The sequence below is a fragment of the Trichomonas vaginalis genome, chromosome II (assembly GCF_026262505.1).
Source record: "Trichomonas vaginalis G3 chromosome II, whole genome shotgun sequence".
Taxonomy (NCBI): Eukaryota; Parabasalia; order Trichomonadida; family Trichomonadidae; genus Trichomonas; species Trichomonas vaginalis.
The window spans coordinates 18,925,310-18,952,653 of NC_067204.1; the positions used below are offsets into that span (position 1 = coordinate 18,925,310).

Here is a 27,344-nt window from a genome sequence, read left to right on the forward strand (position 1 = left end):
GCTAGTTTAATAAAATTTAAAAATTTTACAAAAATAAATTTAAAAATAGCTCTATGATCATTGTGGTATTGAAGAATCTTTCAAATAGCTTTGGATAGGAGAATAGAAAAAGAAAATTGTAAATAAAAAAAGAAAAACTGCTAATACACTGAGGAAATTTGACCTTCCAATCGAATTAAATGCGAAAATAACAGCCCAAATTGTAATTTGCTTAAACTTAAAGATTGGAAAATCCAGAACACATGAAACAATGTTAAGATATGAGAAAAACAATAATAATAAAATAATTTCAGAAGAATTAACTCTACTGATATCGGATATAAATAATCCAAATAATCCAAGGAAGAAAAATACAACAAATGTTAAGTTATGTTCGTTTGATGCAAATTCAGAGAACAAAACTTTGTATTGCAATGTAATTTCGCACTTTGGAAGCTTAAACTTTGATTGAATGACTAATATACCGATACAGAAGTTAAGAATAATAAAAATTATTCCAAAAATGCTTTTGATTGACTCTAAAAACGCTCTGGTACTAAAGAATGATGCTTCGACAGTGTATTTCTTTTGAACAACTATTACGAAGCATATTAATAACGGAATAACCATATCTGGTCTAATGAAAAGAGTAGTGATCATTAATTGTATGGAAAATATCAAATAATATATTGCAGCCAAGTATCCTACATCTGATAAAAAGTATGCAACGATAAAACGAAGAATGAAAAATGAAAAAATGAAAGCAATGCAAAGAGAAATGTTACTTGTGAATAATGCAACTAATGGTCCATCAAATAAAAAGTAAAGAGCGCCAAGTGCCGACATGATGTAGTTGTTTGTTAAAACTAATAATAAATCAAATGCGAAAGCGATAAAAGAAAAGTATGCAATTCGGGGCAAATGAATCTCTAGAACCTTATTTCCAATGTCTTTTGCAAGGTTGTTAATGAAATATGCAAATGGTTGTGCCTCTTTTGGAATCGGTTTGGTATTCAGTTTATATTTTTTGTCCACATAGTTGAATATTTGGAATAAATAAGAAAGAATGATAGAAATCGCTATGAAAGTGATCATATAATAAATTTTTTTAAAAATACCGAGGTGAAATCTTGAATTGTACCTACCATGAGGTGTATTAGGTGTCATCTGTCTGCTTGATGGTGTGGAAGTGCGACTAGAACTCTGAGACATCAAGAAAAATGAAATGAATATTGGAAATTTCATAATGTAACGAGTTTACTTGACAGATATTTTTCCTCACAAATCTTGTCTCAAAAAATAAATTGCATTCAATTATAATTTTAATGGATTCTTCATGTATTCCAATAACATGTTGGAATTTAAAAGAAATTCAATTTCTGACATTCAGTGGAAAAAAAATTTTTTATCGAAATTACACCTTTCAATCTCAAATTTGTTAATCTAAATTTTAACCAAAATAGTAGTTAATCCAGATTTAATAATTTTTTAAAACAAAACAATAAAAAACACATAAAAAAGTTATATCTTTGTTGGTTTCATAGAAGTTGAAGCACGAAGAGTGACTTTGCTAACTTTAAGACGACTGCTTGACTTTGCAGATGAATTGGAAACCTGCGTTGATCTTTGAGGAATCTTTAATTCTCTCTTTTCCGGTTCCTTTTGTTCGACTTTTTTAACTTCAACTCTTCTTGCAGATCTTGGAGAGTCATCCATCATCTTCTGCATTCCTTTCATAGCAGTTTCCTTAACAGTAAGCTCCAAATTCTCTTTTTCTTTTTCTTTCTCAATTTGATCTTCTTTTTGAATCTCTCTAATCATCTCGTAAACTCCTTGAAGCTTCAACAATAACTCTGATTTCTCGCACGTTAATTGAGTGATTGTATCATTGATAGCTTGTGTCTCTTCCAATCTTTTGTCTTCCGCAATTCTCAATCTGTTCTCAGCAGCTCTTAATGACTGACCAATTTGTTGTCTTTCGCGTAAAATTCCTCTTTCTTTCGCTTCATAGTCAACTCTGAGATCATTGTATTCATCAATAGCCTTACGCCTTGTTTCTAATAGATCTTGGTATTTGGCTTTAGTTTCTTCGAATTCTTGCTTCGCTGTTTTGATGCTTTCGTTTCTTTCTTCCTGTAAATTTTTGTAACTTTCTGCTGTTGCATCGTACTCTGTTTTTAATTGTTCATTCTCTCCTCGTTGTTGAACTAGTTCGTTCCTCATGTGGTTCAACACTTTCTCGTCTTCACCAAGCTTTTCAATCGTCTGCTGGCAAATTACAGCAATGGATGTGAAATCAGACATTTTTGAATATTCAATGACAGAATTCAAATGACTAAAAGCTTTGTAACTGAAGTTGTTGAATTGAAGATCCATCTCTGGGAATCTCTTCTTCTGCTGCATAAGGTCAATAAACGTTTCCGCGGTTCTGTCTTTCAATTCGCAGTTTCTTAATGAAATGAAATGCAATGTTGAGTTTTGAGCAAGGGCATTAGCAAGAGGAACTCCAGTTTTGTCGGTTATAGAATTTCCTGCTATATAAAATTTCTGTAATTTGTGAGATTTCTTGATAAAATCTGAGATTCCTCTTGTACATTTATCAGTAATAAAAGTATCCGAGATATTAAGCGATACATAGTTATCATTTTCTTGGACTGTATGGAGAAAGTCTAAAATACATTCATCTTTAAGTGGATTTCCTGCAATATTAAATGATTTAATCTTTTTGAGAGTTCTGACAAAGTTTGTAAGAGTATCTTTGGCAGTAGGATTCAATTTATTATAGGCTAATGATAATTCTACAACTTCACAGTCGATTTGCAAAGCTCCTAATAATTTCGTTAATCCATTGACTGTAATAACGTTATGTGATAAATCTAAGACTCTAAGCGTATGATTATGCATGAGTTGCTTGGAAAGATTTGTAATTCCTGCATCACCAATCTCATTTTTCGATAAATTTATCTTTTTGATTGCACCCAAGCATCCAGCACTTTTGAAAAGCTTTGTACACCCTTTTGATCCTATTTTATTATCAGATAAATCAATGTTAACAATAGAATTATTTTTGTACATTGTTTCTCCAAGAAAAACACATTCCTCAGCTCCAAATCCATAATATGATAAGTTTAAATCCGTAAGCACTTGATTATTTCCTATAGATTCTGCTAGATTCTTGGCTCCAGTTAATCCAATCTTATTTCTGTTAACTCCATCTATTGCACTCATATCAATTGATTGTAAATGCGTATTACTGCCTAATGCTTTCATTATTGCTGCTGAACCCCTTGAGCCAATTAAATTTGATCTTAAATCTATTTCGATTACTTGAGGATCTGATGCTAAATACTCTGATAATGCAATTGCACCTGCGTCTTCAATGTGATTCATTGATAAATCAATTAAATAAATGTTCGTTAATGTGTAAAAAAATGAAATAGCCCTAGTAAAGCCTGTTGCACCTAAGCAAAAGGAGCCTAGATGACATGATTTTGGATGAAATGCATCTAAAAACTTTTTTGTAAAATTATCACAGGATTCTTCTTTCATTTCGATATCTAATTCCTCACATTTTCGTATATATATGTCTCGAACATTGTATTCCGTTAGTTCGTATTTTGAAACAGGAATTTCTGAAAGAGTTCTGGATTTAATTGGTGCTTCAAAGGATGTCATAGATCGCCTGTTGCCTGCTTTTGCCATCCTTGATGAAAGGATGTGATGCAGCTTGGTATCTATTGATCTCCTTTGAGCATTATTAATAAATTTTTGCATTCAAAATAATTGAGCACGTTTTCTATGAAACAATTCATTAAATTCCAATAGGTTGTATGAAATCTAGCAAATAGTGAATAAAGGCAAAAATAACATGCAAAAAGTGACAAAATTAGTCCTAAATTTTTAAAATGTCTTTAAAAATTGGTGTACGTCTTGGAGATATCAAAGGAGCTGCCGGATCAGCTTACGTCGAGCTCAATGATACAAAAGTTTTCGCTGCAGTTTATGGCCCAATGGAACCAGAAAATCAGCAACAAGATTCTGCACTCACAGGAATTGTAGATTGCATAATAGAAGATGCATGGCAAAATACAAAAGAGTATGATGCTTTATGCCATAAGCTTTTGCACACATTTTCTTCAACAATTTTCCACAAAAAATATTTCAAAACATTAATTCGAATTTCAATTACTATTCTTGAAAAAGGAGAGTTAGTACAAGATGCGACTACCCTTGCTGGTTCTCTTGCTCTTATTGATGCAGGAATTGAAATGAAAGATTTCGTTGTTTCCTGCAATTGCGGATTAGTTGATGGCAAATTCCTTCCATTTACATCAAGCCCACGCTCAGTTCGTGTTGCTATTCTTCCATCAACAAATGAAATAGTAGAAACAGAAGTTATTGGACGTATTTCGCCAGATGAAATGAAAGAAGCAGTTCATACAGCAACAGATGGTTGCTTAAATCTTATTGAATCCATTCGTGGCTATTTCAAGAATAGAGTTCAAACAAATCATTAGATGTGATGTTATATTATTAAATAAAAGAGAATGTATTATAAAACAATCTATATTTTGACATACAAAGTATATTTTCATTTGTAAATGTATCTTTTTTCATATTTTTATTTCTTCCGGAAGATTTGGAAGTTTTAACAAGTATATTGAAAGAAAAATACACACAGATAGAAAATGAACTAATATAAATATAGGTTTGGGAATATTTATTAAAAAAAAATTTTTTCTTTATTCAAGATTGAAAGGAATGTCCATAAATATATGTTTATGGTAAGAGATTTGAATATCAGAACTCGGTGAAATTCATTTGTTGTCTTTCAATTCTTCTAATTCATTCAATTCCTTGATTGACATGGATCTCATAAAACAAACAAAGAAAGTTCGTGCTGAAAGAATAACCAATGTTGAATATATTATTTCATACTTCATTCATGGCTTTGACAATTGTTGATGAACTAAGGCAATAGGAAATGAAATATTGTCTTCACTTGAAAATGGTTGTGAGTCACGAGCGAATATCTCGAAAATAGTCATCCATTTTTCAGCACCATCCAAAACAAATATATTTCAGTCAATAGCTCTTTCCCATTTGAGACTACCTTCTTCATTAACTTTGAAGCCGACTCAAAGCCTCAATCTTAAAACTCTATATTTATTAAAATTCTAAATTTTTAATAAAATAACTTTTCAGAGGAATATGATTTTGTAGGGTTGTTAGATTCCCGACGATAGGTGTCTTGGAAGATTTGCCTGGTGTCATCATAGTGTCTTTAAATCAAAAATTTTATTTTGGAGTTAGTTTTATTGATTTTTCAATAAAAAACATTTCTAAAACAAGAAAATAAAACGATAAAATATTTATATTTTATATAAGGATCTTATATATTTAAAATAAATATCATTTTATTTTTTTATTGGTGTCTGTCAAACCATAATACACTATTCAAAAATTCAATGTGTCTTGCGGTTTCAAAAGACACCTTCAAATTGAACGATAGTACAGACACTATTGAATTTTACCCATTTTATTTAGTTTTTACCCTTTTTATTTTTAAGAATTAATGACTGAAACAGCCGTTTTGCTATGACCTCAATCACTTTTATTTATTATTTTAAATATTATTTAATTTTATTATTTGAATAGGCCAACTTATATTTGAGAAGCTCAATTTGAGACCACTTAATACATTGAAATATCATAAATATTGAAATATTAAAAAGTGTATTTCAAAATATTGAAATTATAAAAATTTATAATACTGAAATTGAGACAAATTAATAAATTCAATGTGTTTTTTTTTGAAATAACTCTCAAATATTATTTTTTTGTTTATTTAATGATGAATAAATATGATTGCTTTAGTCAATCTTAAAACTAATTTAAGTTTAAAATAATGAAAGGATAATTTGATCTTTTTTTAACATACAATTATTTTTGATGATTTGCAAGAATCTTTGAAAAGAATATAATATAGGTTCTATTTTTGTAAAATTTATCCAAATCATGTATTACATAAATTACAATTAAAACGATGAAAGAACCAAAAAGTGTGTTTTGTGTTTTGTTGTTGCGTGTTGGATGCGGGATCCTGTTATTTCCGAAATCGACAAAAAATTTGGAAATTTAATTTCCGAAATCGAAATTATATTAATGTTTTTAATATTCTTATATCAAAAGGATTAAAGTTCATTAAGAGAAAAACAATTCTTCTTCTTCAATCTATTGGCGCATTTATTTCTACACGCCAATAAGGAAGGGAAAATTATAAGACACCATGGTGTCTTCAAAACGCTAATTTTTGATATTTTTAACAACCCTATGATTTTGAATGGTTGATTAATAAGTATAAAAATGTCTACGATTTTAAGGAGGGAATTGTTCCTTATGAGGTATACATCATAACTATATACCTCATAAGGAACAATTCCCTCTTGATAGCTGGGAAACTTTCTCTGAATAACTTATCATTTGGAGAAAGTTCCCCAGCTATCTATTAGGAACTAAAGGCTATGAGGCACTAATATATAATCAGTGCCTCATAGCCTTTAGTTTCCTATTAAAAACGAGAAAACTTGTTCGAAATGATAAACAATTTCGAACAAGTTTTCTCATTTTAAGGAGGGAATTGTTCCTTATGAGGTATACATCATAACTATATACCTCATAAGGAACAATTCCCTCTTGATATCCTGGATATTTTTGAATATATTTTTTTAATTAAAGTTCTCAAAAGTATTATCAAAAGTGATTTTTTTAAAATATCTCCAATTAATTAACTAATCAAAAGTATTATATTTTTAAAATTAAATAGTTTTTCAATTTTTTTGAAGGAATTGAGATACTTCCCACGACAATAAAATTGAGAGGTTTACATTATGACTGATCTTAGCATGCAACAATTATAATATTCTACTGCAAAATGAAGAACAGTTTTTCCATTTTTATCTTTTTCATTGATATTTGCGCCATTTGAAATAAGAACTTCAGCCGTTTCTTTACAATTTTTTTGCTGCGTAATGAAGAGCTGTTTCTCCATATTTACTTTTTTCATTGATGTTTATACCATGTGAAAGAAGAAATTCGGCTGTTTCTTTACTATTATGATCTACTGTAAAATGAAGAGCGGTTTTCCCATCATTGTCTTTTTCATTGATATTTGCGCCATGTGAAAGAAGAAATTCGACAGTTTCTTTACTATTATTCAATGCTGCAAGATGAAAAGCGGTTTTTCCATCATTGTCTTTTTCTCTGATATTTGCGCCATGTGAAAGAAGAAATTCGACAGTTTCTTTACAATTATTCAATGCTGCAAGATGAAAAGCGGTTTTTCCATCATTATTCTTTTCCTTGATATTTGCGCCATGTGAAAGAAGAAATTCGATTGTTACTTTACTATTTTCACATGCTGCATCATGAAGAGGTGTATTTCCACGTCTATCTTTTTCGTTGATATTTAAACCAAGTGAAATTAAAAGTTCAGCCATTTCTTTGCTATTATACCGTGCTGCATCATGAAGAGCAGTTCTTTTTTTATCATCTTTTTCGTTGATATTTGCACCATGAGAAATTAAAAGCTCAGCCATTTCTTTGTTATTAGATTTTGCTGCATCATGAAGAGGTGTACTTCCTTTAATTTTTTTCTCGTTGATATTTATACCGCGCGATATAAGAAATTCAGCTATCTCTTTACAATTATACATTGTTGCAATGTGAAGAGCTGTTCCAAATTCTCCCATTAATATATTAATATTTGTACCAAGTGAAAGGAAATATTCACAAAGAGATAACATTTCAAACAACGCCGAATAAACAAAGCATTGGTTAACATCATTAGTTTGATCGAAATAAACTAAAAATGGTTCAAGATTTTTATACACTGCACATTGATATAAATTGATCTTTATATTGTATTCATTCATCAAAAATGTGACACAATCAATGTTGTGTGAAACAATCGCATAACACATGCATTCAATATCTGGTTTCTGATATTTCAAACACTCACTCATGATCTCGGGATTTCCTCCTAAAAATGATAATACTAAACATCTTTGAGTTATTTCTGAGTTAAATTTCGTTCTTAATAACTTGAAACAATCAACTGCTCCATGGTAACAACATAATTCAAGTAATGAATATCCTGGTCTACGACCAATTGAAAAAATATTGATATGGTAATTGAATACAAAGAGCTGTTTCTAAGTATTTGATCTTTATCAAATCCTTCTCTTTCGGCAAATGAGATGAATGTTTCTTTGTCATTATACACAATTGCTTTGTAAATTGTATTTTCTGTATGAATGGATAAATTTTCTGATTGAATTTTTTCGAAACTATGAGATTTGTCTAATTTAATTCCATATTCTTTATAAAACAGGTAGTTAGAGATAATTGGAATTTGTCTGACTTCTTCCACATGATAATCATCAGATATGAGTTTGGCAAGAGATAAATATGACTTTGTATAGCCATTATTATACGGAATGATATTTAAGATATCTCTTATAATAGATTGTGGGCAAAGTTTCTTTGATTCAATCAAATTCGTTTTGATCATTTTGTAAATCTTGTTTAATTCTTCTTCATTTCGAATTTTCAGTTGATACAATGCATTATATGTATCGATGTATTGTTTGTAGTTTTCTCGCAATTCACTGAATTTAGTTCGATGAATGCTTTGAACAGACATTAAAAAATTTAAAACGTATATTTTCATGAAATTCCGGCACTTTTTTTGGACCTCTAAAAAAACAATCGTTATACTAACGAATATCGCTATTTGCAAGACTTCTTTTGATGAACATAGATAGAAAACATACTGAATTTTATTATATTGTGCTTTTCATGGAAATCTAAGAAATGAGATTAATCATCAATTTGATCACAAGATCAATTTTTTTATTTATTAAAAATATAATTATTTAGCATATGTACATAACAAATATATAAAAATTATTTGAAAAAAAAGTTTTGGTAATAGAACTAAAAATTCATGATTGGCATCAAAATATGCTTTCTTGTTGGCTAAAAGCTGATTTTAATGATATAAAAATGGCTAATTTTTGATAACCAGAGACATTTTTTATAAAATTTTCGGTGTTTATCGCAACGTATGTATGCATTGTTGAAGCCAATAAATTGCAAGATTGTATACAATAGGCTGCAGAGAATCCGGCATTGGTCTTAATGCATGATGTTATCGTATATCGCTAAATCAAATTATCGTGTTAGAGTTACAATATTGAAATTTCTATATCCTTGCAATGGTTCTATTTAATTGAGTATTCTATATCTGAGCGCCGATATATGCTGAAAAAAAAAACAGAAAATTCTAAACGGCGTAAAAATTTCGATAAATTGTAAAATGAATGAAACAGAAGAATTGAATATTGAAGTCCCTCCAGATGCTGATGTTGAAGCACTTACACAAATTCTTAAAGGGATGATGTCTTTTTCTGAAAATTTAGACAGTTTATACGCAGATGCAACAAGAGAATTGGCAAAAAAAGCAAAAGCACGTCCAAAACTTGAACTTACACCAAATAATGTTATATTATCAGTACCACCAAGCTACACATGGAATGAATTGCAAACTATTTCTATGAACGTTAAAAAATTATCATCAAGGCTCCACCAAATGAAAATTGAGCAAGAAGAGGCTCAAGTTGTAGCTAAGCAGACATTTGCGGACTTGACTGCTGAAAGAGATATGCTTCTCGAAAAATTAGAATCTTTACGCAAAATGCAACCTAAACGTAAAACAGCAGACGAACTTTTACGCAAGATTGCAGCAAAAAGAATGTAATTTTATTCCTTATTGTCTTTCTCAGACTAATATTTGTAATACTTCATAAACTGTTTTTATCTTCCTCTAACATTACAAAATTGTTTGAGACTACTTGAAAAGCATTGTTTTAGATATAATGTCAACTGTAGTTGATCTTTTTGAAAAAATTGAACTAAAGTTTAGCCTAATGGACATTGTAAATAAAAAGCAATCATAGCATTTAATATAATGCATATTTATTATAAAATTCAAACAATTAATTTTTCCACCCAAGATAAAAGATAGCACGTGGTTCAGGAAGCACAACTTTGTCTTTTCTTGCTCTAATTTTACGCTCGTTAGCACGCATGTATCTTCTGGCGTTGCTTTGGAGGTAAAATGCAGGTAATGGGCGGTGAATCTTAGCTTCTTCATCCCATTCGAATACAGAGTCATTAACAAATCCATGCTTAATAAAGAGCGATGTAAACATTTGTCTTATCCATGCGTATTTCGGAGTTTCTTCGTATTTAAGTCTTCTTGCGTATTTGTAGAATTCTTTGAACTCACGAGGTAAGCCAGCGCATAGGATATCAGGTTGCGTTTGTATTTTCATTTGCGTAATTTTTTCATTTCTTTCTTCGACGGATTTAACTTTTATTGACTGCCATGGCAATGATCCTTTTAAGAAGCGAATAAGAACATAAGCAATACTCTCTAAATCATCTCTACGTGACTGTAACTCACCAAGATGAGTATTGACTGAAACATAATGAGCTGTTCCAATCAAACCATTATTGCTTGTGTACATATAGTGCTCTTTTGTACTATCTTACTGATTACACCAAAGCAATGATAATAAAATTCGATGTCTATTTTCATTTCTTCCAACAAGGAAGTTATGGGGTTTAATATCTCTATGTAAAAGTCCAGAATTATGAACATATTCTATTGCACGCAGCATTTGGTCGGCAATCATCAAAACAGTCTTTAAATTGAATCTTTTTCCACAACGCTTGTATAAAGATTCTAAAGATGGCCCCATTTTCTCCATTGCAAGCACTCTACTCTTTTGATAATCAAATAAACCATAAATTTTAGGAATGTTTGTTCCTCCATCTAATGTTTTATAGCATTTGTATTCATTAGGAAGCTGTGGATTAGTTGCTGCGCCTGTTTCAAACTTCAATGCTACTATTTGCTGTGTTTCCATATCTTCGGCTTCGTAAACATCGCCAAAGCTTCCGCCGCCAAGATGTCTTCTGATAATAAAGCGATCATTTATAACCTGTGATATCAAATCTTTAGTGCGGGGACCTGCATTTTTCATTTTATATTTCTAAGTTTTTAGATTTTTTCGTAAATCATTCAAAAAGATCGTTACTTCTGGAAATTGCGTACTTTCATTTTTTGAGAAATAATCGAGGATCTTAGTTACCGAAATACAACAATAATTCAAAAGATTTACGTTTTGTATCGGGATTTTTCATGAGAAATTGCAATTCGACAATAAAAATATGCTATTAATACTATAATTTTTCATGAATACACCCATTTGGTATATAACACATGAATATGTTGTGTAATCCTCGGTAACTTAGCACATATTTCGCCTGTATTTATTTAGATGAAAAGCAATAATAAATATTACACATCTTACATTCAATTTAGGTCAGTGTATCTTCTAAAATTCATTAAGCTACCCCTAATTTCGCAAGTTAATTAGTGAATAGAACTTTCATTAGCAAATAACGCCTTTATCATACGAATCTGGATGAAAATCTTATTGATTTAGATATTCATGTTGTTATTGTGCTATTTCATATCTACAAACTTAATCTAAATGCATTAATGAAATCCGAAATCTTTGCGATCTGTGTTTTTCCGCCGATATAATATAGCATTTATTTTTCCCAATATAGTTTTAAAGATATTTTAAATGGTAAAATTGAAATGTAATCTTTGAAAAATATATATTATGTCCGATCAAGATACTCACCCAAATGAATACTGTGAATTGCGAAGTATGTGTAAATACTACATCGATTCATATAATGCATTGTATCAGCTGAAAACTGAAAATGAAGAAGAAATAGACAAGATTTACAAAATGATCAAAACAGAATTGATTGATTCAAAAAAATATCTTCCTCATACTATTCTAAATGACATTTTATGTATCATTCCGTTTAAAAATCGCTATTCAAGGGCTTATTTATCTCTTGCCAAACTCATATATGATAATTATCAAGTAAATAAGGAAATCGAAGTTCCATTAACTGGTGGATACCTATTTTATAAAGAATTGTTGCATGCTAAGTAGTGTCAACGATAGAAATTGAGAGCCTATTAATCGTCGAGGAAGTATGATTATTTTTTGGGCGAAAAAGTATCTTAAAATATGATTATTAATATGTTTTTAAAATAAAAAATTTGAAAGTTAATTTGAGATTCTCATATAATTTTTTGAATGAAAAAAATAAATATAGTCTATATGAGTTTTTTAATAATCACACTTGAGATATATCTAAAAAATAATTAAAAATAGAGTTTGAGAAGACTTTTCAAGGTGTAATGAAAAGTGTGATATAGAAAATAATTATAGATATTTTAATTTTATATATTGTGCTAAGCATTATATTAAATTTTTAGGAAAAACACTTTTCATAAGTATTCAATATTTGAAAATACGCTCCAAAAAAGAATAGATTCTTTTATATTCGCTTATATAAAAGGAGACTCTCTATCAGATGCGAATGCCTGAATTCAGCACCTCTGATAGAGAGTTTCCTCTTATATAAGCGGATCTTTTTCATGAGTTATTGTTAATATAAAAACATAAAAAGCTACCAATATGAGAAATTAAACCCTGCGAGGCACCAGTCTAGAACTGGCACTTCGCAGGGTTTAATTTCTCTTGACAAAATACAATAATCAAATGCTCCAAAGTTTTCAAATTTTTATTAGGAATAGGAGCCTACAAAGCACTGATTATATATCAGTGCCTGGTAGGCTCCTATTCCTTCTCTAAATGGGAGAAACTTTGTTTGAATAAGATAACATGCGAACAAAGTTTCTCCCATTTAGAGTGGGATTTGGAGGGTGGGAGGTACATAGATAGACTATGTATCTCTCACCCTCCAATTCCCTCGGGAAAGTTCGAAAACTTTGGTGCAATCAGCAACGATTGCACCAAAGTTTTTGCGTTTAATTGAAGGAATTGCTCTTTATGATATATACAGTTACAATGCATATATCATAAGGAGCAATTCCTTCCAGATATCTGGCAAACTTGCTCGCAATGGTTCACAATTGCGAACAAGTTTTGTCATTTGTCAAGAGAAATTAAACCCTGCGAAGTGCCAGTTCTAGACTGGTGCCTCGCAGGGTTTAATTTCTCATATTGGTAGCTTTTTATGTTTTTATATTAACAATAACTCATGAAAAAGATCCGCTTATATAAGAGGAAACTCTCTATCAGAGGTGCTGAATTCATGCATTCGCATCTGATAGAGAGTTTCCTTTTATATAAGCAAATATAAGAGAATCTATTTTTTTTTGGACCGTATTCTCAAATATTGAATACTTATGAAAAGTGTTTTTTTCTAAAAATCTCAGAATATATTTACAATAGTAAAATAAATAAGATATTTAAATTTATTTTTAAATGCTTTTTTTTATATGAGATTCTCAAAAGTTATATCAAAAGTCTGTTTTTTCTAAAATCTAATATCATAATCTATTTCTCATTTTAAGTACATCTTAATTCATTTTATTTTCTATATTTTTTCAATATTTTTGAGGGAATTGTGTTGCTTCCCCGACGATAAAATTGAGAGGTTTACACATTGACACTACTTAGCATGCAACAGAATATGGAATTAAATTCAACAGGATTTATGATTACGAAAAATTTCAGATCTTGAATATTGGAATTAAATTAGAAAATATCAATATTCATACAGAAGATACAATTTACAGAGCAATTATGTATAATGACTTAGAAAGATTCATTATATTCACTGAAAGAGATGAATTTGATAAAAATCAAGAGCTCAAAAGCAGTTTATATCCATATTCTAACGGAAAATATTCATTACTTGAAATATGCTGTTACCATGGAGCAGTTGATTGTTTCAAGTTATTAAGAACGAAATTTAACTCAGAAATAACTCAAAGATGTTTAGTATTATCATTTTTAGGAGGAAATCCCGAGATCATGAGTGAATGTTTAAAATATCAAAAACCAAATGAAAAATGCATGGAATATGCGATTGTTTCACATAATATTGATTTTGTTACATTCTTGATGAATGAATACAATATAAAGATCAATTTAATATATTGTGTATGGCATCATAATCTTGAATCCTTTTTAGTTTATTGGGATCAAACTAATGATATTGCAGCATGCTTTATTAATTCAGCAAGGTTCAATATCCCATCTCTTTGTGAATATTTCATTTCCAATGGCGTTCATATCAATGCAAAAAATAAAGATGGAATTACCGCACTTCATATTGCAGCAATGAGTAATAGTAAAGAAATAGTCGAACTTCTTGTTTCACATGGTGCAGATGTCAATGAAAAAGATAAATCTGGACATACTGCTCTTCGTATTGCAACACGTAATAATAGTAAAGAAATAGTCGAACTTCTTATTTCACATGGTGCAAAGATCAATAAAAGGTATTCTGCGATGCCATAAAAAAAAGTCTCAATTTTTTAAAAATGGCTGAAAATATTAGGATAGATCAGGGATACTGTTAGGAATTTTTTTTGGAAAACCGAACAGTGGAAAATGGCTTATAAAATTTTATTTTTATAGTATTCAAAAATTGAATTTTTTTTTGCGCCGTTCGTAGAATAGTGTGATCGTCGAAACTTTGTCAGTATATACTCTGACTATGATTGTACTCATAGCACTTATGGTTGTCCAAAAATATTGCTGCCATGTAGAGATAAAGTAATTTTAAAAAATTGTAAACTATTCAAACCATCCGCCTTAAAAAAAAAGATAAATAAAGTTTTGAATTAACATTTATTTTATTGTGGTTCTTCCATTTCTAAAGGAAGTTTTCCGTCCTTATTCTTAATTGTTGCATTAGCAGCAGATCTGAGCAAGTATCTGGCTGTGTGAGGTGCTTCATATTCAACAGCGTAGTGAAGTGGAGTATTTCCGTTGTCATCAAGAGCATTGATATCAGCTCCCCACTGCAAAAGCTTCTGGCATATCTTCGAGGAATCAAATCCTGATGCAAGGTGAAGTGGGGCGATTCCCCCTCTGAATTTAACCGAAACCATGTCCGGCCACTTTCTGAGCACTTCACCTAATTTTCTGACATCGTTGTTCTTGCAAGCTTCCTGCATTGTGTTATGTGCTATTTCACGTTCGCGGACAATATCAACTGGTTTGCGACCTTCTTTGTCTTTAATTGTTGAATTTGCTTTGATATCTGCAAGGAACTGGATCATATCCTTTGAATCCTTTGATGCAGCAATATGGAAAGCTGTGCGACCACTTCCATCTGCGATATTTGGATCGGCGCCGTTTTCGAAAAGAATTTTCATGATTTCGAGGTCGTTTTCGAGAGCTGCTGTAGTAAATGGTGTAATTCTATTTTTACCACGCTCGTTAACGACTGATTTCTTCTTCTGAATGAACTTTTGAACTTCTGCAACATCATGAAGCAAAATTGCATCGAAAATGCTGGTAATTTTTGTTGGTAAAGGTGCAGCCTTTGGTTTATTAATGGCTCTGACTGGAGTTGGGTTCTCAGGAATAGCCAATGGCTTTGTAATGTCTTCTTCTTGTTCTTCGAGGTCTTTCATCATTTCTTCTTGGTCATCTGCTGGTTTTCCTTGGGGTTTGTTGTGTTTTGATGGTTCTTCATGCTTTGGCTGTTCCTTTCCTTTCTTTTGCTTCTTTGAATTTGACTCATTTTGATGTCTATGCTTTTCTGCTTCTTCAAGTAACCTTTCGGTATCCTTTTGGAGTTGGATCTTCTTAACTAAACCTTCTACTTCAGATTTGATTGGAGCAATCTCGACATTTAACTTTTTCTCTAATTTAGCTCTTTCTTCAAGGAATTCGTGTTGTTGAGACATGTATTCTAAGAAGTATTCGCGTTGTTTTGGTGTTTCATCGAATTTAGTAAGAAGTTCGTCGTATCTTTGTTGAAGTGCATCAACTTTCTTTTGGAATTGATCTTCTTCGTCTTGGTAATGGGCCTTTTGATCTTCGAGTTCTTTCTTAGCTTTTTCTTGTTCAGCTGCGAGATTCTCGGGGCCTATTGTAGCTTCTTGTTTTGATTGTTCGATAATTTTCATAATTTCCTTAATATCATTAGCATATCTATTGCGAGCATGCTCTATGCAGGCTCTATCGTATTGCCTGTAGATTTCAAGTGGTTTTGGAGGCTGTGTTTGAATGAAACCTGATTCTGGGATTTGTATTGGTGCTGGCAACTGAGAGCAAGAAGTTACCTTGGAAACAGCTTCAGCAAGTTGTTCTGAAGAGCATGGCTTGATTGGGTCAATCAACTTGGTCGCATCTTTATTTACAGCGTTTGATAAGTTTGCAAGTATGAATTGGACGTTCTTTTCTGTAAAGTTTTCATTTGAGTTTTTAATGCAACGCGAAACTATTTCGATTGGGAGTTTATAAAAAGTTGGTTCATCAAGGAAACAAAAAATCATATCACTAATGGTACTTTCGAATTTGGAGGTATCCTCTTCTTCAAATGCAGCATTAGCGATCAATGAAATATGCTTTTGGACCGATTTCATTCCTATTTATGCGAAAAGTGACGTTTAAAAATAAAGCCAGCGAAAACATCACTATTGAACTTTCAGTAAACATTATACTACACAGGACCAAAAACGAAAAATCATACGAAATTTTCGCATTTTCATATAAAGAAAGATTTGGAAAACATATCATTTATTGAAATCAAAGGAGATACATAAACAACATGCTTTAAAAGCTTATTTCAAGCTGCTTTGTTATAGTATTGGTCATTGAAATCTTAATAAAAAAAATGTAATACAAATTTACGAATATAATAATAACTTTATTTAAACATTATGGAAAATATACTCTAATAACCAACCAAACAAGAAAACCCAGATATACAATACAAGAGCGTGGACAAATGGTTTCCATCCAGAACTCTTGAGAAGGAGTTTGAGATCTGTAGTTACACCAACGCAAAACATAGATGTAGATAAGGCGATAATGATGATTTCATTCAAAACCTTGTGAGCTTTCTCACTGATATTTGTATAACTGTTAATGATTGTAGTAATAATGAAAATGAAAGCGAACCATGGAATTGTAATCTTATTGAAGAAGTCTAAGACCTTATAAGAGCATGTATTTTCTTCTTCTGTCTTTTCAGTGTTATCATCTTTCTTTTTATGTATGAATGGAAGGATGAAAGCCATAGCAATGAGAAGGAATGGAAGAAGAAGAACTTTGAACATCTTAACAATCATTGCGAACTTTGAAACTGTTTCTGAGCAGCTTAAACCAACGGAAACTGTATGAGCGATCTCTTTGATTGATATACCTGCTGCAATACCGAAGTTTCTCTCTGAGTGGAAGAGTTTATCATGGGCTGTAAAGAGAATTGGGTATAAAATGATATCAAGGAAGCCGCCAACAATAACAAGGATGCATGCAAGAGAGATATCTTCACTTCCTGAGTTGATAATACCTGCTGATGACATGATGGCCGCAATGCCGCAGATGCAGAAGCCGCAAGATTGCAATTCAGCTTGTTCAGAGCGCATCTTGAGCAATAATCTGCCAAATAATGAGCCTAAAACAAAAGTAAGAATAACCATTAATATGGCTGAAATTGCGCCACCCCAGCCAACATTACCGATATCAGAAAGTTTGGTTCTAAAACCATAGAGGATAACAGCCAATCTCATAAACATCTGTTTGCTGAATCCAACGCCAGGTTTGCAAAAATCTGAATGGACAAGGTCCTTAACTTGTGGGATTAGGGCAAGAAGAACGCCAACAACGATTGCAAAAATGGATTGAGAAAGCATACATTTCTCGTAATTCGGGATAAATCCTAAGCACCAGAATAAAATGCCTATGATTAAAAATATAGGCATAGTCTTCCAGACATTAGGATTAATAAACTGATACCAGTATGCCTTTGTCATTTCTCCATATGTTTTAAGCTTCTTTGGTGGCTTTTGGGCTTCAACATCTTTCTTTTCTTCTTCTTTTGGTGGATTATCAAGATCCTTGCTTGTTGAAGATGAATTAGATTGCTCATCTACAATATCTTCTAGCTTCTTTCCATCCTCTGCTGGTTCGTTACTCATTTATGAGAAATGAAATTTAAATGGGAATAATTTTTCTATGTATTCTGTTAAACATTTCTGTTTCGATCGTCTTGAGGGAAAATGAAGGTATTTATAATGTGTATCCAATAAGCATTAACTTTCTTATGACCGAAAAAGTTTGGAAACCTTTGAATATATCTATGAAAAATCATGATTACTTTCTACATTTGTAGTCAAATCAGTGTGAGGTATAAAAATTTAATTGAAAGGGTTTAAAAAATATTGAAAATTTTTTTGAATATAATATGAGCGATTTCCATTTTATATGGATAAAAGAGTATTATTGAATTTTGATTAGTTTTCATACACAAATAATGCGATAATTGTGCTGAAAACTCTTATATCAGTTCCATTTAAGTAGTTGTTATAATGGAGTATTTTTCTTAATAAATATAATTTATCTATTTCTGAATATCTGATATTTGAAAAAGTGATGTAAATCCGCTCGATCATAAATTTGACAAGGTATTCTTTTTCAAATCTGAGCTGAATGGCCAACATAAATAAGTTATTATATTTGCTATGGTGATGATATTTTTTATATTTTTAAACCATTGATAATTACAGCTCTATTCGTTGAACATAAGAAATGATATTGGATATGATTTCTATGATCCCTAATATTTTCAAATTTCAAAAAAATCTAAACAGGTTTTCAAAATAATTCATATTTTATTCAACGAATAGAGCTGTAATTATCAATGGTTTAAAAAATCTGAAAGCAAAGCTCATCAGCGCATATTCGTGGTTGTCAGAAACTGTTTTGAACTTTTTTAAAAAATGTTCCCAAATTTATTTTTATTAAAGAATAATATCTTCCAAAGTCCAGCAGGCAATAAGTTCTACATGCAAATTCTATTTTTTGCTTTACTAACAATTATTTCTAAATTAATTTATTTCGGTATCAGAATATTAATGTCTATTTTATCCTTGATAGATTATAAAACTGTGATATTGATGACCTCTGATAATGCATACTATTGTAAATTACATATATCCTTAGATTCATATACATTTATGGATTTCAACTAATCTTCTTCCAATCTATGACTTAAATCCTATAATATTTCCAACTCATAGTTAATTTTCGAAATATTAAGCTGTAAAACTAGATGAAATCTTTATTTTGATTTTTGATTCCAAAACTTTCAAATGTTATTCGCCAGCATTGAATCTGAATGGAATTTGACCTAGATCGGTATTTGCTAGTTTCCTATCAACTGCTGAAAGAAGTAAGGTTTCATAATTGATTTTACATGGATATTCTTCATATATTCTCTTTATTAACTCTAAGTATGCATAACTACAACGTGATCTATCCATTCCAACTTTACTCAAAAGTTCAATGATCTTCTGTAGTGTAAAAAAACCGGAATCATTTAAGGGTGCCCTATAACGATAATGTAAACATCACAAAATTAACCTTATTAGAACTCGAATGAATGGATTATCCAGATTCTAGTTCTCAATATAATAGCCTTAAAAGTGCTTTTCTGAGGGTGGTTTATCGTCTATAGGGCACCCTTAAGTTATTTTTAATTTTCTTAAGGCTGCACTTACGCCCATCTGACTTTAATTCAAATTTTTGACAACTGGCGTGAAGCGTCATTGAAAATTAACCTTAAACAGCTGAATTGAAGGCCGTGTCATAGGGGCGTATGTGCACCCTTAATCAATCCTATGGTTGAGTTTAATTCATCAGAATCTAGTTTATATAATAAATCAAAAATATCAAAAATTCAAAAGGAGTAAAATATATTTTGAATAGTTGCTTGATACTTTTCTGGCGTATTTATATGTCTGCAAAAAGTGTCGCAACTATTTTGAATATATTGGCCATTTTTTGACATCAATTAAAAAGTTAATATATATTAGAAATATACTCCAAACTTTTTCTGAGCTTTGCTCAGAAAAATTGTTTGGAGTGTTGTGCATGAAAAATAGCGTGACTTCACTTTTGACAAAAGTGACACTATTTCTGATGGTTTTGTCATTTATTTGTCAGATTTATAAATGGATAATAATGCTGTAAATCAGATATTAATTAAAAATATTTAAGATTTATGTTCGAATTGAAAAGCAAAATGATATTTTTTTTTAATTGAAAAACGTTAATATCTGATATTTTGAAGTTTTTAATATTTGTTAGTATCTTAAATTATTGAATGCATACGTTTTTTATGTTCTCAATTTTAAAAAAATTGTGAAGAATTTAGTTTTTTGGAGATGGATGTTTAATATTTGTGAGTGAGAATGCAAGCAGGAGTTTGGTACTTTAAGGCTAGGTTGAGATAGATTTCCCATTATATTATCTGTGAATATATTGTTTGAAAATTCAAGATATAAAATATATTATCAAAAAATTTTATATTTTTAAATACAATCGGGTGGAAATATAGTACAATGAGATAGCAATGATATATTTTATAATGGGAGGTAATCTGAAGATAAGTAGCAAATTTTATGCGATTTTGATTGGGAGTTGGAGGGTGTGAGTACTATAGCATGTAATAGTATCTCACACCCTCCAATTCTTCCTATGGCGCCGAAAAATTTTTGGTGAAATGCGACGACATTTCACCAAAAATTTTTCGGCGCCATATAGAGAACTATAGTCTGCGAGGTACTGATTTTATCTATGTACCTCGCAGACCATAGTTCTCAGCCAAAATGGCTAAAAATTGGGTGCAATGTAAAAAATTGCACCCAATTTTTAGCCATTTTGGCTAAGAATTGGAGGGTGTGAGTACTATAGCATGTAATAGTATCTCACACCTTCCAATTCTTCCTATGGCGCCGAAAAATTTTTGGTGAAATGCGACGACATTTCACCAAAAAATTTTCGGCGCCATATAGAGAACTATAGTCTGCGAGGTACTGATTTTATCTATGTACCTCGCAGACCATAGTTCTCAGCCAAAATGTCAAAAATTTCGGAAATTCGAAATAATTTTTTTGAGAAAAAATTAACCGTTTAACATAATATTTATAATATTGCTTATTCAATTAGACGGATTAAAAATTATATGTTTTCGAGAGAGGGTCAAAGTTGCTATTTGTCACTTTTCCACAAAAATATAATGGGAAAAAAGTTATCATATAGTTGATCTCATTCACTGAGGTGAGAGATGCATGTAGTGTAATGTGATAAACAGTGGGATTGCTGCTCTAAGTCCTAGGTTCGAGACACATTGGCTTCATTTTTCTCTTTTTTATTGACGTAAACTATTCAATTTTTGTGTTCTCCATTCAAATTTCAGAATTTTTTTTGCAGATTTCACGCTACATTCGAAGTTACCTTTTGTAACAACCACCACTGCCTACGAAAGACGAAAGTGTGTCACGATTTCACCCGGAAATCCGACGGTTGTTTAAGAGTAAGCACTTTTGGCACCTACTCATATGTTTTCTTTTTATTTTTTTCAATTAAATTATTAGAGTAGTAGGATATGAAGGGTTTTGTGACTTTTTTTGTTACGTCTATATATAGATGAAGGTATATTTTCACATCTTCTATATATAGATGATATAAAAATTTTTTCTTACGTTTTTTAAGTCATGAATTCGTAAGAAAGCGCGACATTATTAAATAAATTAGTAATAAATATTATATACTAAACACATTTTAAAATATATTTATTTATAAATCATTAAAAAAATTAACATTAATTTTAAAATATATTTATTTATAAATCATTAAAAAAATTAACATTAATTTTAAAATATATTTATTTATAAATCATTAAAAAAATTAACATTAATTTTAAAATATATTTATTTATAAATCATTAAAAAAAATTAACATTAATTTTAAAATATATTTATTTTTTATCTTTTATAAAAGAAGCTATATATAGATGATGTCAGATATTCCGCGATTAATTAAACATTGTTTAAATCCTGAATGGGTTAAACTTCAATTTAAAAATGAAGATTGTGAATTATTAAATGAATATGAAAGCCAAAATAAGCTAATGTGGTATAAATATAATGATAAAGAATATTTAATTTCATGGAATCAATGGAGTCATAATCAAAGACCTCATAAACGAGAAGAAGAAATTGAAAATAATGAAATGGAAATCATTGATGACATTAAAGAGGATGGAATTCCTAAATTTTGTAGAAAAACCTTTAGAACTAAGTTAGGAGCATATAAACGTAGAGTATTAAATCCTGAATATCTTAAACATCAATTTAAAAAGGAAGACTGTGAATTATTAAACGCTAATGAATATGAAAATGCTAAATCAAAACTGAGATATAAATATATTGGAAGTGATGAAAGATGCAAAGATAAAGATAAAGTTTATTCAGTTTCATATAATAACTGGCACACGTTAGGAATAAGAAAACATTTAGGAGATTATGGGAAATGTTCTGAATTCTTTAAATCTAGTATATACGAGAGAGTAAAAGAAATTAGAAATAATTATTTTCATGAATGAAAAATAAACTTTAAAAATTCATGTCTTACGAAAAATTAAAACTTAGTTATGTTTATTATTTTATTTTTTTATTTTGTATGAAATGAGCGTCAAAACTAACAACGTTAAAAAATTAGGATTCACAAACGAGGAAATAAAGGATATATTAGAGGAGGTGGGTTATGAAGTTGATAAATATTATTTAAGAAATTGTCAAAAATTTGCTGAGTTATTAAATGATTTAGATTATGATGGAAAAATGAATAAAGATGATGTTATAAATTTCTTATATCCTACATCTGAAGAAGAAAAACCTAAAGAACCTGATGTTTTCCCTGAATATTATGAAGAACGGATTAAAGATGATGAATACAATGAAATTGAAAGACTGAAAAAAATAAGAGATGAAATAGATGAAAGAATTAAGGAATTAAGAGAAGTTGAAAAATATAATGAAAATGAAGTAGAGGGTTTAATGAATATCCCAGCTTCAGAATCAGAAGTTCAGAAATCTCATGAAGAAAGATATAAAAATTATGTCTCAGAATCAACACAAAATTTATTAGATGGTGAAATAGACGAAACACTTTCAGAAGAAGGTACTAAATTTATTCGTAAACATAAGTTACAATTTATTGATAATGAAGAATACCCCTGTATCCTACTTTCACCACCTTTAGATTCCGAAAAATTCAAAAAAGCTCTTAAAAACGTGACATATGCAACTAATACGATTAAGAAAGAAGATCATGATATTTACACAAATTATTATTTAAATAAATGCACAGGTGTTGATAAAGTTTTTGATTTATTAGATAAAATATCAAAAGAAACCATTGGAACCTATAAAATTTTGTGTGATTGTGGTTTCATTATTGAAGATACCAATAATGTTTCATATGAAAGAACAGCACCGAAGGAAGACGAAGTTGAAAGGTCTATACCATTCGTTATTAAGAATATAAAAGATATGAAAACGTATAAGCATTATATTTATTCATTTATTTCAGAAAAAATGGAAGCAACCCATAAAACATCTTCTCATCATTTTATAGCTATTCATACATTCCTTTTCAAAGTTGTGAAATTAAATAAGACAGGAATTAGATTTAATGTATCAGGGTACGCATTCTTGAGTAAATTAAAATGTATTCGTCACGTCGCAGATGATAAAAATTTATGTGTTCTTAATTCATTTTATGGGCTTTAAAAAATAAACTTTATTTTTATTTATTTTTTAATTTTTTTTTCTTACATAAATGAACAAAAACGGAACAGCTAAAATGAATGATAATCAAATTAGAGCAGAAGGTAGAAGGTTATTTAAACGCTTCTATAACATTCCTGATGGTGTTAATCCTAAAACTCGTAGAAGCTATTTAAATGAAGCAATAGATGCCTATGAAGGATTTGACATTTCATCAGAAAGTGAGAGATTAGCGAGAATGTTAAATGTTAATATTGATTTCTATTATTGTGATCCTCAACCAAGAAAGTGGACATAAATAAGGTAGACTTTCCATTAGTGGAATCAATAATGATAGATCCAGAATTTGAAACAGTAAATATTTTATTAACACAGAGTCCATGTGGAAAACTTCACGCTGACAGAATAACAGACGTTGAAGCACTCACCGGCTATAAAGTTTGTCCATATTGTAAAGAAGAAGTTTATTCTATCCGTGATGATCCAGAAAGGAAAAACCAAAGAAGATTTTTTAAAGCATTGTGAGAAATGTAAAGAAAATAATGGAAGATTAATTCAAGACGTTCAATTGCAAAAGACACAGCAACCATATGCACCACATATTACGAAACAGAAGATATATCAGTGGTTATTAGCTCACAATTTGCAGAAATATTATAAACCGACATGATATTATATTACTTTTGACTTTGAAACATTAGAGACTAAAGAAGAATTACAACTTTCTGAGTGTGCAATTTGAACGCTTACTTAAAACCTTCATGGTATCATCAACGGTTAAATTAAACGATAAACATATACGAGGAATTTTTGCTTAACTTCGAGTGATTCTTTTATTTCTGATTGGATTGAGTTTATTTTCAACCTGTTCATTAGTTGTTAAATCAAATATGAGTCAATACAATGAATTATTGAAGTCGCAAACGGCGGGACTTTGTCTCATACATTAAATGAAAAACAGAAGGAAGCATTTAAAGAACTTCTAGATGAGGAATTCAATAAAGTGAATATCATAGGTTTTAATTCGGGAAAGTTTTTGATTTAAATTTAATTCTTCGTGATTTAAACACTGCAAAATGGAAAATAAAATCAATGCTGGGTTCATCTTCTCAATTTAAGCAAATCATTGTAAAGAAAACAAACGCTCCATATGAATTGAGATTTATTGACATCAGAAATTATATAGCGGGTGGGACATTAGACCAATTCACTCAAGATTTCGGAAACAATAAATCACGTGTTAAATCCTTTTTCCCTTATCAATTCATCACATGGGAAAATTACGAAGAAGAATTATATAAAGTGGAACCATTCACGAAAGATTCATTTTATTCAGCATTAACTCAAGAAACTATATCAGATAGTGATTATCAAATATATCTCAATGATGCTAAAAATTTTAAGAATAGATTAGAATATTTTATTCATTATTGCAATAAAGATGTTGAAATTATGATTGACCCAATCGATAAAATTATTGAAGAAACATTTGTTTATAAAATTGACACGCTTCATAATCTTTCTTTATCATCTAATGCTTCAATGATTCGTTACGCTTTGCATATAAAGACTTTAATCCTAATGAAAAATATCCTGAGGAAGAGATAGAATCAAGTTTTGAATTAACGAAAAAGTATTGGAAATATAAAATTGAATCATATAAGAAACAAGATGAAAAAGCAGAAAGGGATACTAAAAATAATGTTTCAATGGATGATTTTCAATACTATCACGATTTATCCTTTCATCTAAATGCAAATGTGTGGTAAAGCGTTTACATATGCAAATAAACCAACATTGGTAGAATCGATAATGAAAAACCACATACTAAAGAAAATTGTCAGTTAATGTGTTGTTATTGCAATGTCGTGAAATCAAATAAAGATGAAGATGTTCAACGTTTAAGAATCAATTTAAGAAATTATGCATTAAAAAATAATTTACCAATGACTTTAGATTCAGTTGAAGCTTATCACATTCTCCGTAATGGAATTACTGGTGGTTTATCAAATGTTCAACATAGAGTAAATCTTAAAGGAATCACGCACATTAATAAACTTGCATATAATCCAGAAACTAAAACTGTATCAAATGAGGACACTACCAACATCATGACTTTTTGTTGGTGTTGATTTTAATTCATTATATCCTTTTCATTTTCATCTAATCCTCATGATTTCATTCAATATTACTGACCATAAAATGTATATGCCGGGAAGATTGAATGGTGTTTATCATTTGTGATACAGCAACAAAGAAAGCAAAAGCACTGGGAATTATTAGAAAGAAAAATACTTTATTTGTGCTGAAGTAAAGGGTCATATTGATGAAAAATACATTAATGATTACATAAACTTTTTACCGATAATAAGAAACTTAGATATTATCACAGATGAAAAACAATTGGCAGTTTTATGTATAATTACATGAAATCAAACAATCTACCGTTGACCAGAAACAGAGGAAATTACTCAGTTAGCATCAACACACAACCAATATCAACCATTTTCTTCTTATTATCTTTGGTATCTAATAGACAGATTTCATTTTATCATTGATGATATTCAATCAATTTTAACATTTACGAAAAACACTTGTTTTAATGAATTTGCGAACAAATTTATGAACGAAAGACAAAAGGCTGAATTAGAAGGAAATAAAGGAAAAAGTTTATTTTGCAAGATTTCACTTAATGGATCATATGGTTACGATGCAATGAATACACAAAATTACGCAAAGACTAAAATAATGAATGCACAGAAGGCACGTGTTGCATGTATGTCAAATAAGTTTAAAAACATAAGAAATAGGTGAAGATACATATCAAGTGATGCTTAAAGATAGATTTTATAGATGTGATACATGTTTACAAGAGGCATTCTTCACTTTAGATAACGCAAAATACTGGTATTTGGTTTTCATTTATGATTTTATGTATAAATGCATGGATTGTTAATCGTTTTCATTTCATTGAAGGTGATACTGATTCATCTTATTGGGCAATCGCTGGCGACCCAAATCTTCCTAACACTCAAGCATTTCAGGCGATTGTAACCGATAAACAATTATTATGATAAAACATTTTCAAATTCGCACCTTTTGATTTCTTTTGTTTTGATGAGAAATTTAAACCAAATTAAAGAATAAAGCCGAAGAAAAGCACATGAGAAGAAGTTATTGGTTTAGCAATTGAGAAACAAGGTGATAACATGGTTGCTTTATGCCCTAAGTGTTTACATCATTCAACGGTTCAATTGATGGAAGTGATTTTAAAAGATTGCACAAAAATGAAAGTGTTAGTTTACGACAAAATAAACAATTAACACCTAAAAATTATTTGGATATAATAAATGATAAAGTTATTTCGATGGTCAGAATATTAATTTACAACTTAAAAATGGTCAATGACTCGCTTAACATTGTAAGACTGCATTAACAGAGCACACACTAGGCTGTATGTTGTGAAAATGGATGTTGTATGCCATTTATTTAATACATTAAAATTTTATTTTTAATGAAATGCCACAGAAGAGACAAAAGGAACGTTATGATGCGATTCAATATGTAAATTGGTTTTGATACT

The 27,344-nt window shown here is 30.1% G+C and overlaps 10 protein-coding genes and 2 pseudogenes across 12 annotated transcripts, besides 4 other annotated features; 5 read left to right on the forward strand and 7 right to left on the reverse strand.

Annotated features, from left to right (window-relative positions):
• Positions 1-57: 57 nt before the first annotated feature.
• TVAGG3_0569580 (uncharacterized protein) lies at positions 58-1,191 on the reverse strand (the record flags this gene model as incomplete). The annotated part of the gene is made up of 1 exon (XM_001307264.2): positions 58-1,191. One exon carries the CDS (start codon positions 1,189-1,191, stop codon positions 58-60), a length of 1,134 nt encoding a protein of 377 aa, XP_001307265.1.
• Positions 1,192-1,427: 236 nt separating this feature from the next.
• TVAGG3_0569590 (uncharacterized protein) lies at positions 1,428-3,753 on the reverse strand (the record flags this gene model as incomplete). The annotated part of the gene is made up of 1 exon (XM_001307265.2): positions 1,501-3,753. The coding sequence occupies one exon, from the start codon at positions 3,751-3,753 to the stop codon at positions 1,501-1,503; it is 2,253 nt and encodes a 750-aa protein (XP_001307266.1).
• Positions 3,754-3,878: 125 nt separating this feature from the next.
• Positions 3,879-4,502, forward strand: TVAGG3_0569600 (polyadenylation-dependent snoRNA 3'-end processing; the record flags this gene model as incomplete). Its single annotated transcript, XM_001307266.1, has 1 exon — positions 3,885-4,496. The coding sequence occupies one exon, from the start codon at positions 3,885-3,887 to the stop codon at positions 4,494-4,496; it is 612 nt and encodes a 203-aa protein (XP_001307267.1).
• Positions 4,503-6,989: 2,487 nt separating this feature from the next.
• Positions 6,990-8,003, reverse strand: TVAGG3_0569610 (ankyrin repeat family A family; the record flags this gene model as incomplete). The annotated part of the gene is made up of 1 exon (XM_001307267.1): positions 6,990-8,003. The coding sequence occupies one exon, from the start codon at positions 8,001-8,003 to the stop codon at positions 6,990-6,992; it is 1,014 nt and encodes a 337-aa protein (XP_001307268.1).
• Positions 8,004-8,074: 71 nt separating this feature from the next.
• TVAGG3_0569620 (spectrin binding) lies at positions 8,075-8,683 on the reverse strand (the record flags this gene model as incomplete). The annotated part of the gene is made up of 1 exon (XM_001307268.1): positions 8,075-8,683. One exon carries the CDS (start codon positions 8,681-8,683, stop codon positions 8,075-8,077), a length of 609 nt encoding a protein of 202 aa, XP_001307269.1.
• A 652-nt stretch (positions 8,684-9,335) lies between these two features.
• On the forward strand, positions 9,336-9,859 carry TVAGG3_0569630 (uncharacterized protein; the record flags this gene model as incomplete). The annotated part of the gene is made up of 1 exon (XM_001307269.1): positions 9,359-9,799. One exon carries the CDS (start codon positions 9,359-9,361, stop codon positions 9,797-9,799), a length of 441 nt encoding a protein of 146 aa, XP_001307270.1.
• A 163-nt stretch (positions 9,860-10,022) lies between these two features.
• Positions 10,023-11,095, reverse strand: TVAGG3_0569640 (annotated as a pseudogene). The gene has a single exon: positions 10,038-11,090. A coding segment is annotated over exon 1 (1,053 nt).
• Positions 11,096-12,699: 1,604 nt separating this feature from the next.
• Positions 12,700-13,086: a mobile genetic element.
• A 662-nt stretch (positions 13,087-13,748) lies between these two features.
• TVAGG3_0569660 (protein of unknown function (DUF3447)) lies at positions 13,749-14,468 on the forward strand (the record flags this gene model as incomplete). The annotated part of the gene is made up of 1 exon (XM_001307271.1): positions 13,749-14,468. The coding sequence occupies one exon, from the start codon at positions 13,749-13,751 to the stop codon at positions 14,466-14,468; it is 720 nt and encodes a 239-aa protein (XP_001307272.1).
• A 319-nt stretch (positions 14,469-14,787) lies between these two features.
• TVAGG3_0569670 (spectrin binding) lies at positions 14,788-16,594 on the reverse strand (the record flags this gene model as incomplete). Its single annotated transcript, XM_001307272.1, has 1 exon — positions 14,807-16,549. The coding sequence occupies one exon, from the start codon at positions 16,547-16,549 to the stop codon at positions 14,807-14,809; it is 1,743 nt and encodes a 580-aa protein (XP_001307273.1).
• Positions 16,595-16,812: 218 nt separating this feature from the next.
• On the reverse strand, positions 16,813-18,131 carry TVAGG3_0569680 (conserved hypothetical protein 698 family; the record flags this gene model as incomplete). The annotated part of the gene is made up of 1 exon (XM_001307273.2): positions 16,838-18,106. One exon carries the CDS (start codon positions 18,104-18,106, stop codon positions 16,838-16,840), a length of 1,269 nt encoding a protein of 422 aa, XP_001307274.1.
• Positions 18,132-19,511: 1,380 nt separating this feature from the next.
• Positions 19,512-19,651: a mobile genetic element.
• A 20-nt stretch (positions 19,652-19,671) lies between these two features.
• Positions 19,672-19,798: a mobile genetic element.
• A 2,773-nt stretch (positions 19,799-22,571) lies between these two features.
• Positions 22,572-27,344: part of a mobile genetic element that runs on past the window's edge.
• Positions 22,658-23,764, forward strand: TVAGG3_0569730 (uncharacterized protein; the record flags this gene model as incomplete). The annotated part of the gene is made up of 1 exon (XM_051238739.1): positions 22,658-23,764. The coding sequence occupies one exon, from the start codon at positions 22,658-22,660 to the stop codon at positions 23,762-23,764; it is 1,107 nt and encodes a 368-aa protein (XP_051096563.1).
• TVAGG3_0569740 lies at positions 24,854-27,254 on the forward strand (annotated as a pseudogene). Its single transcript has one exon. A coding segment is annotated over exon 1 (2,401 nt).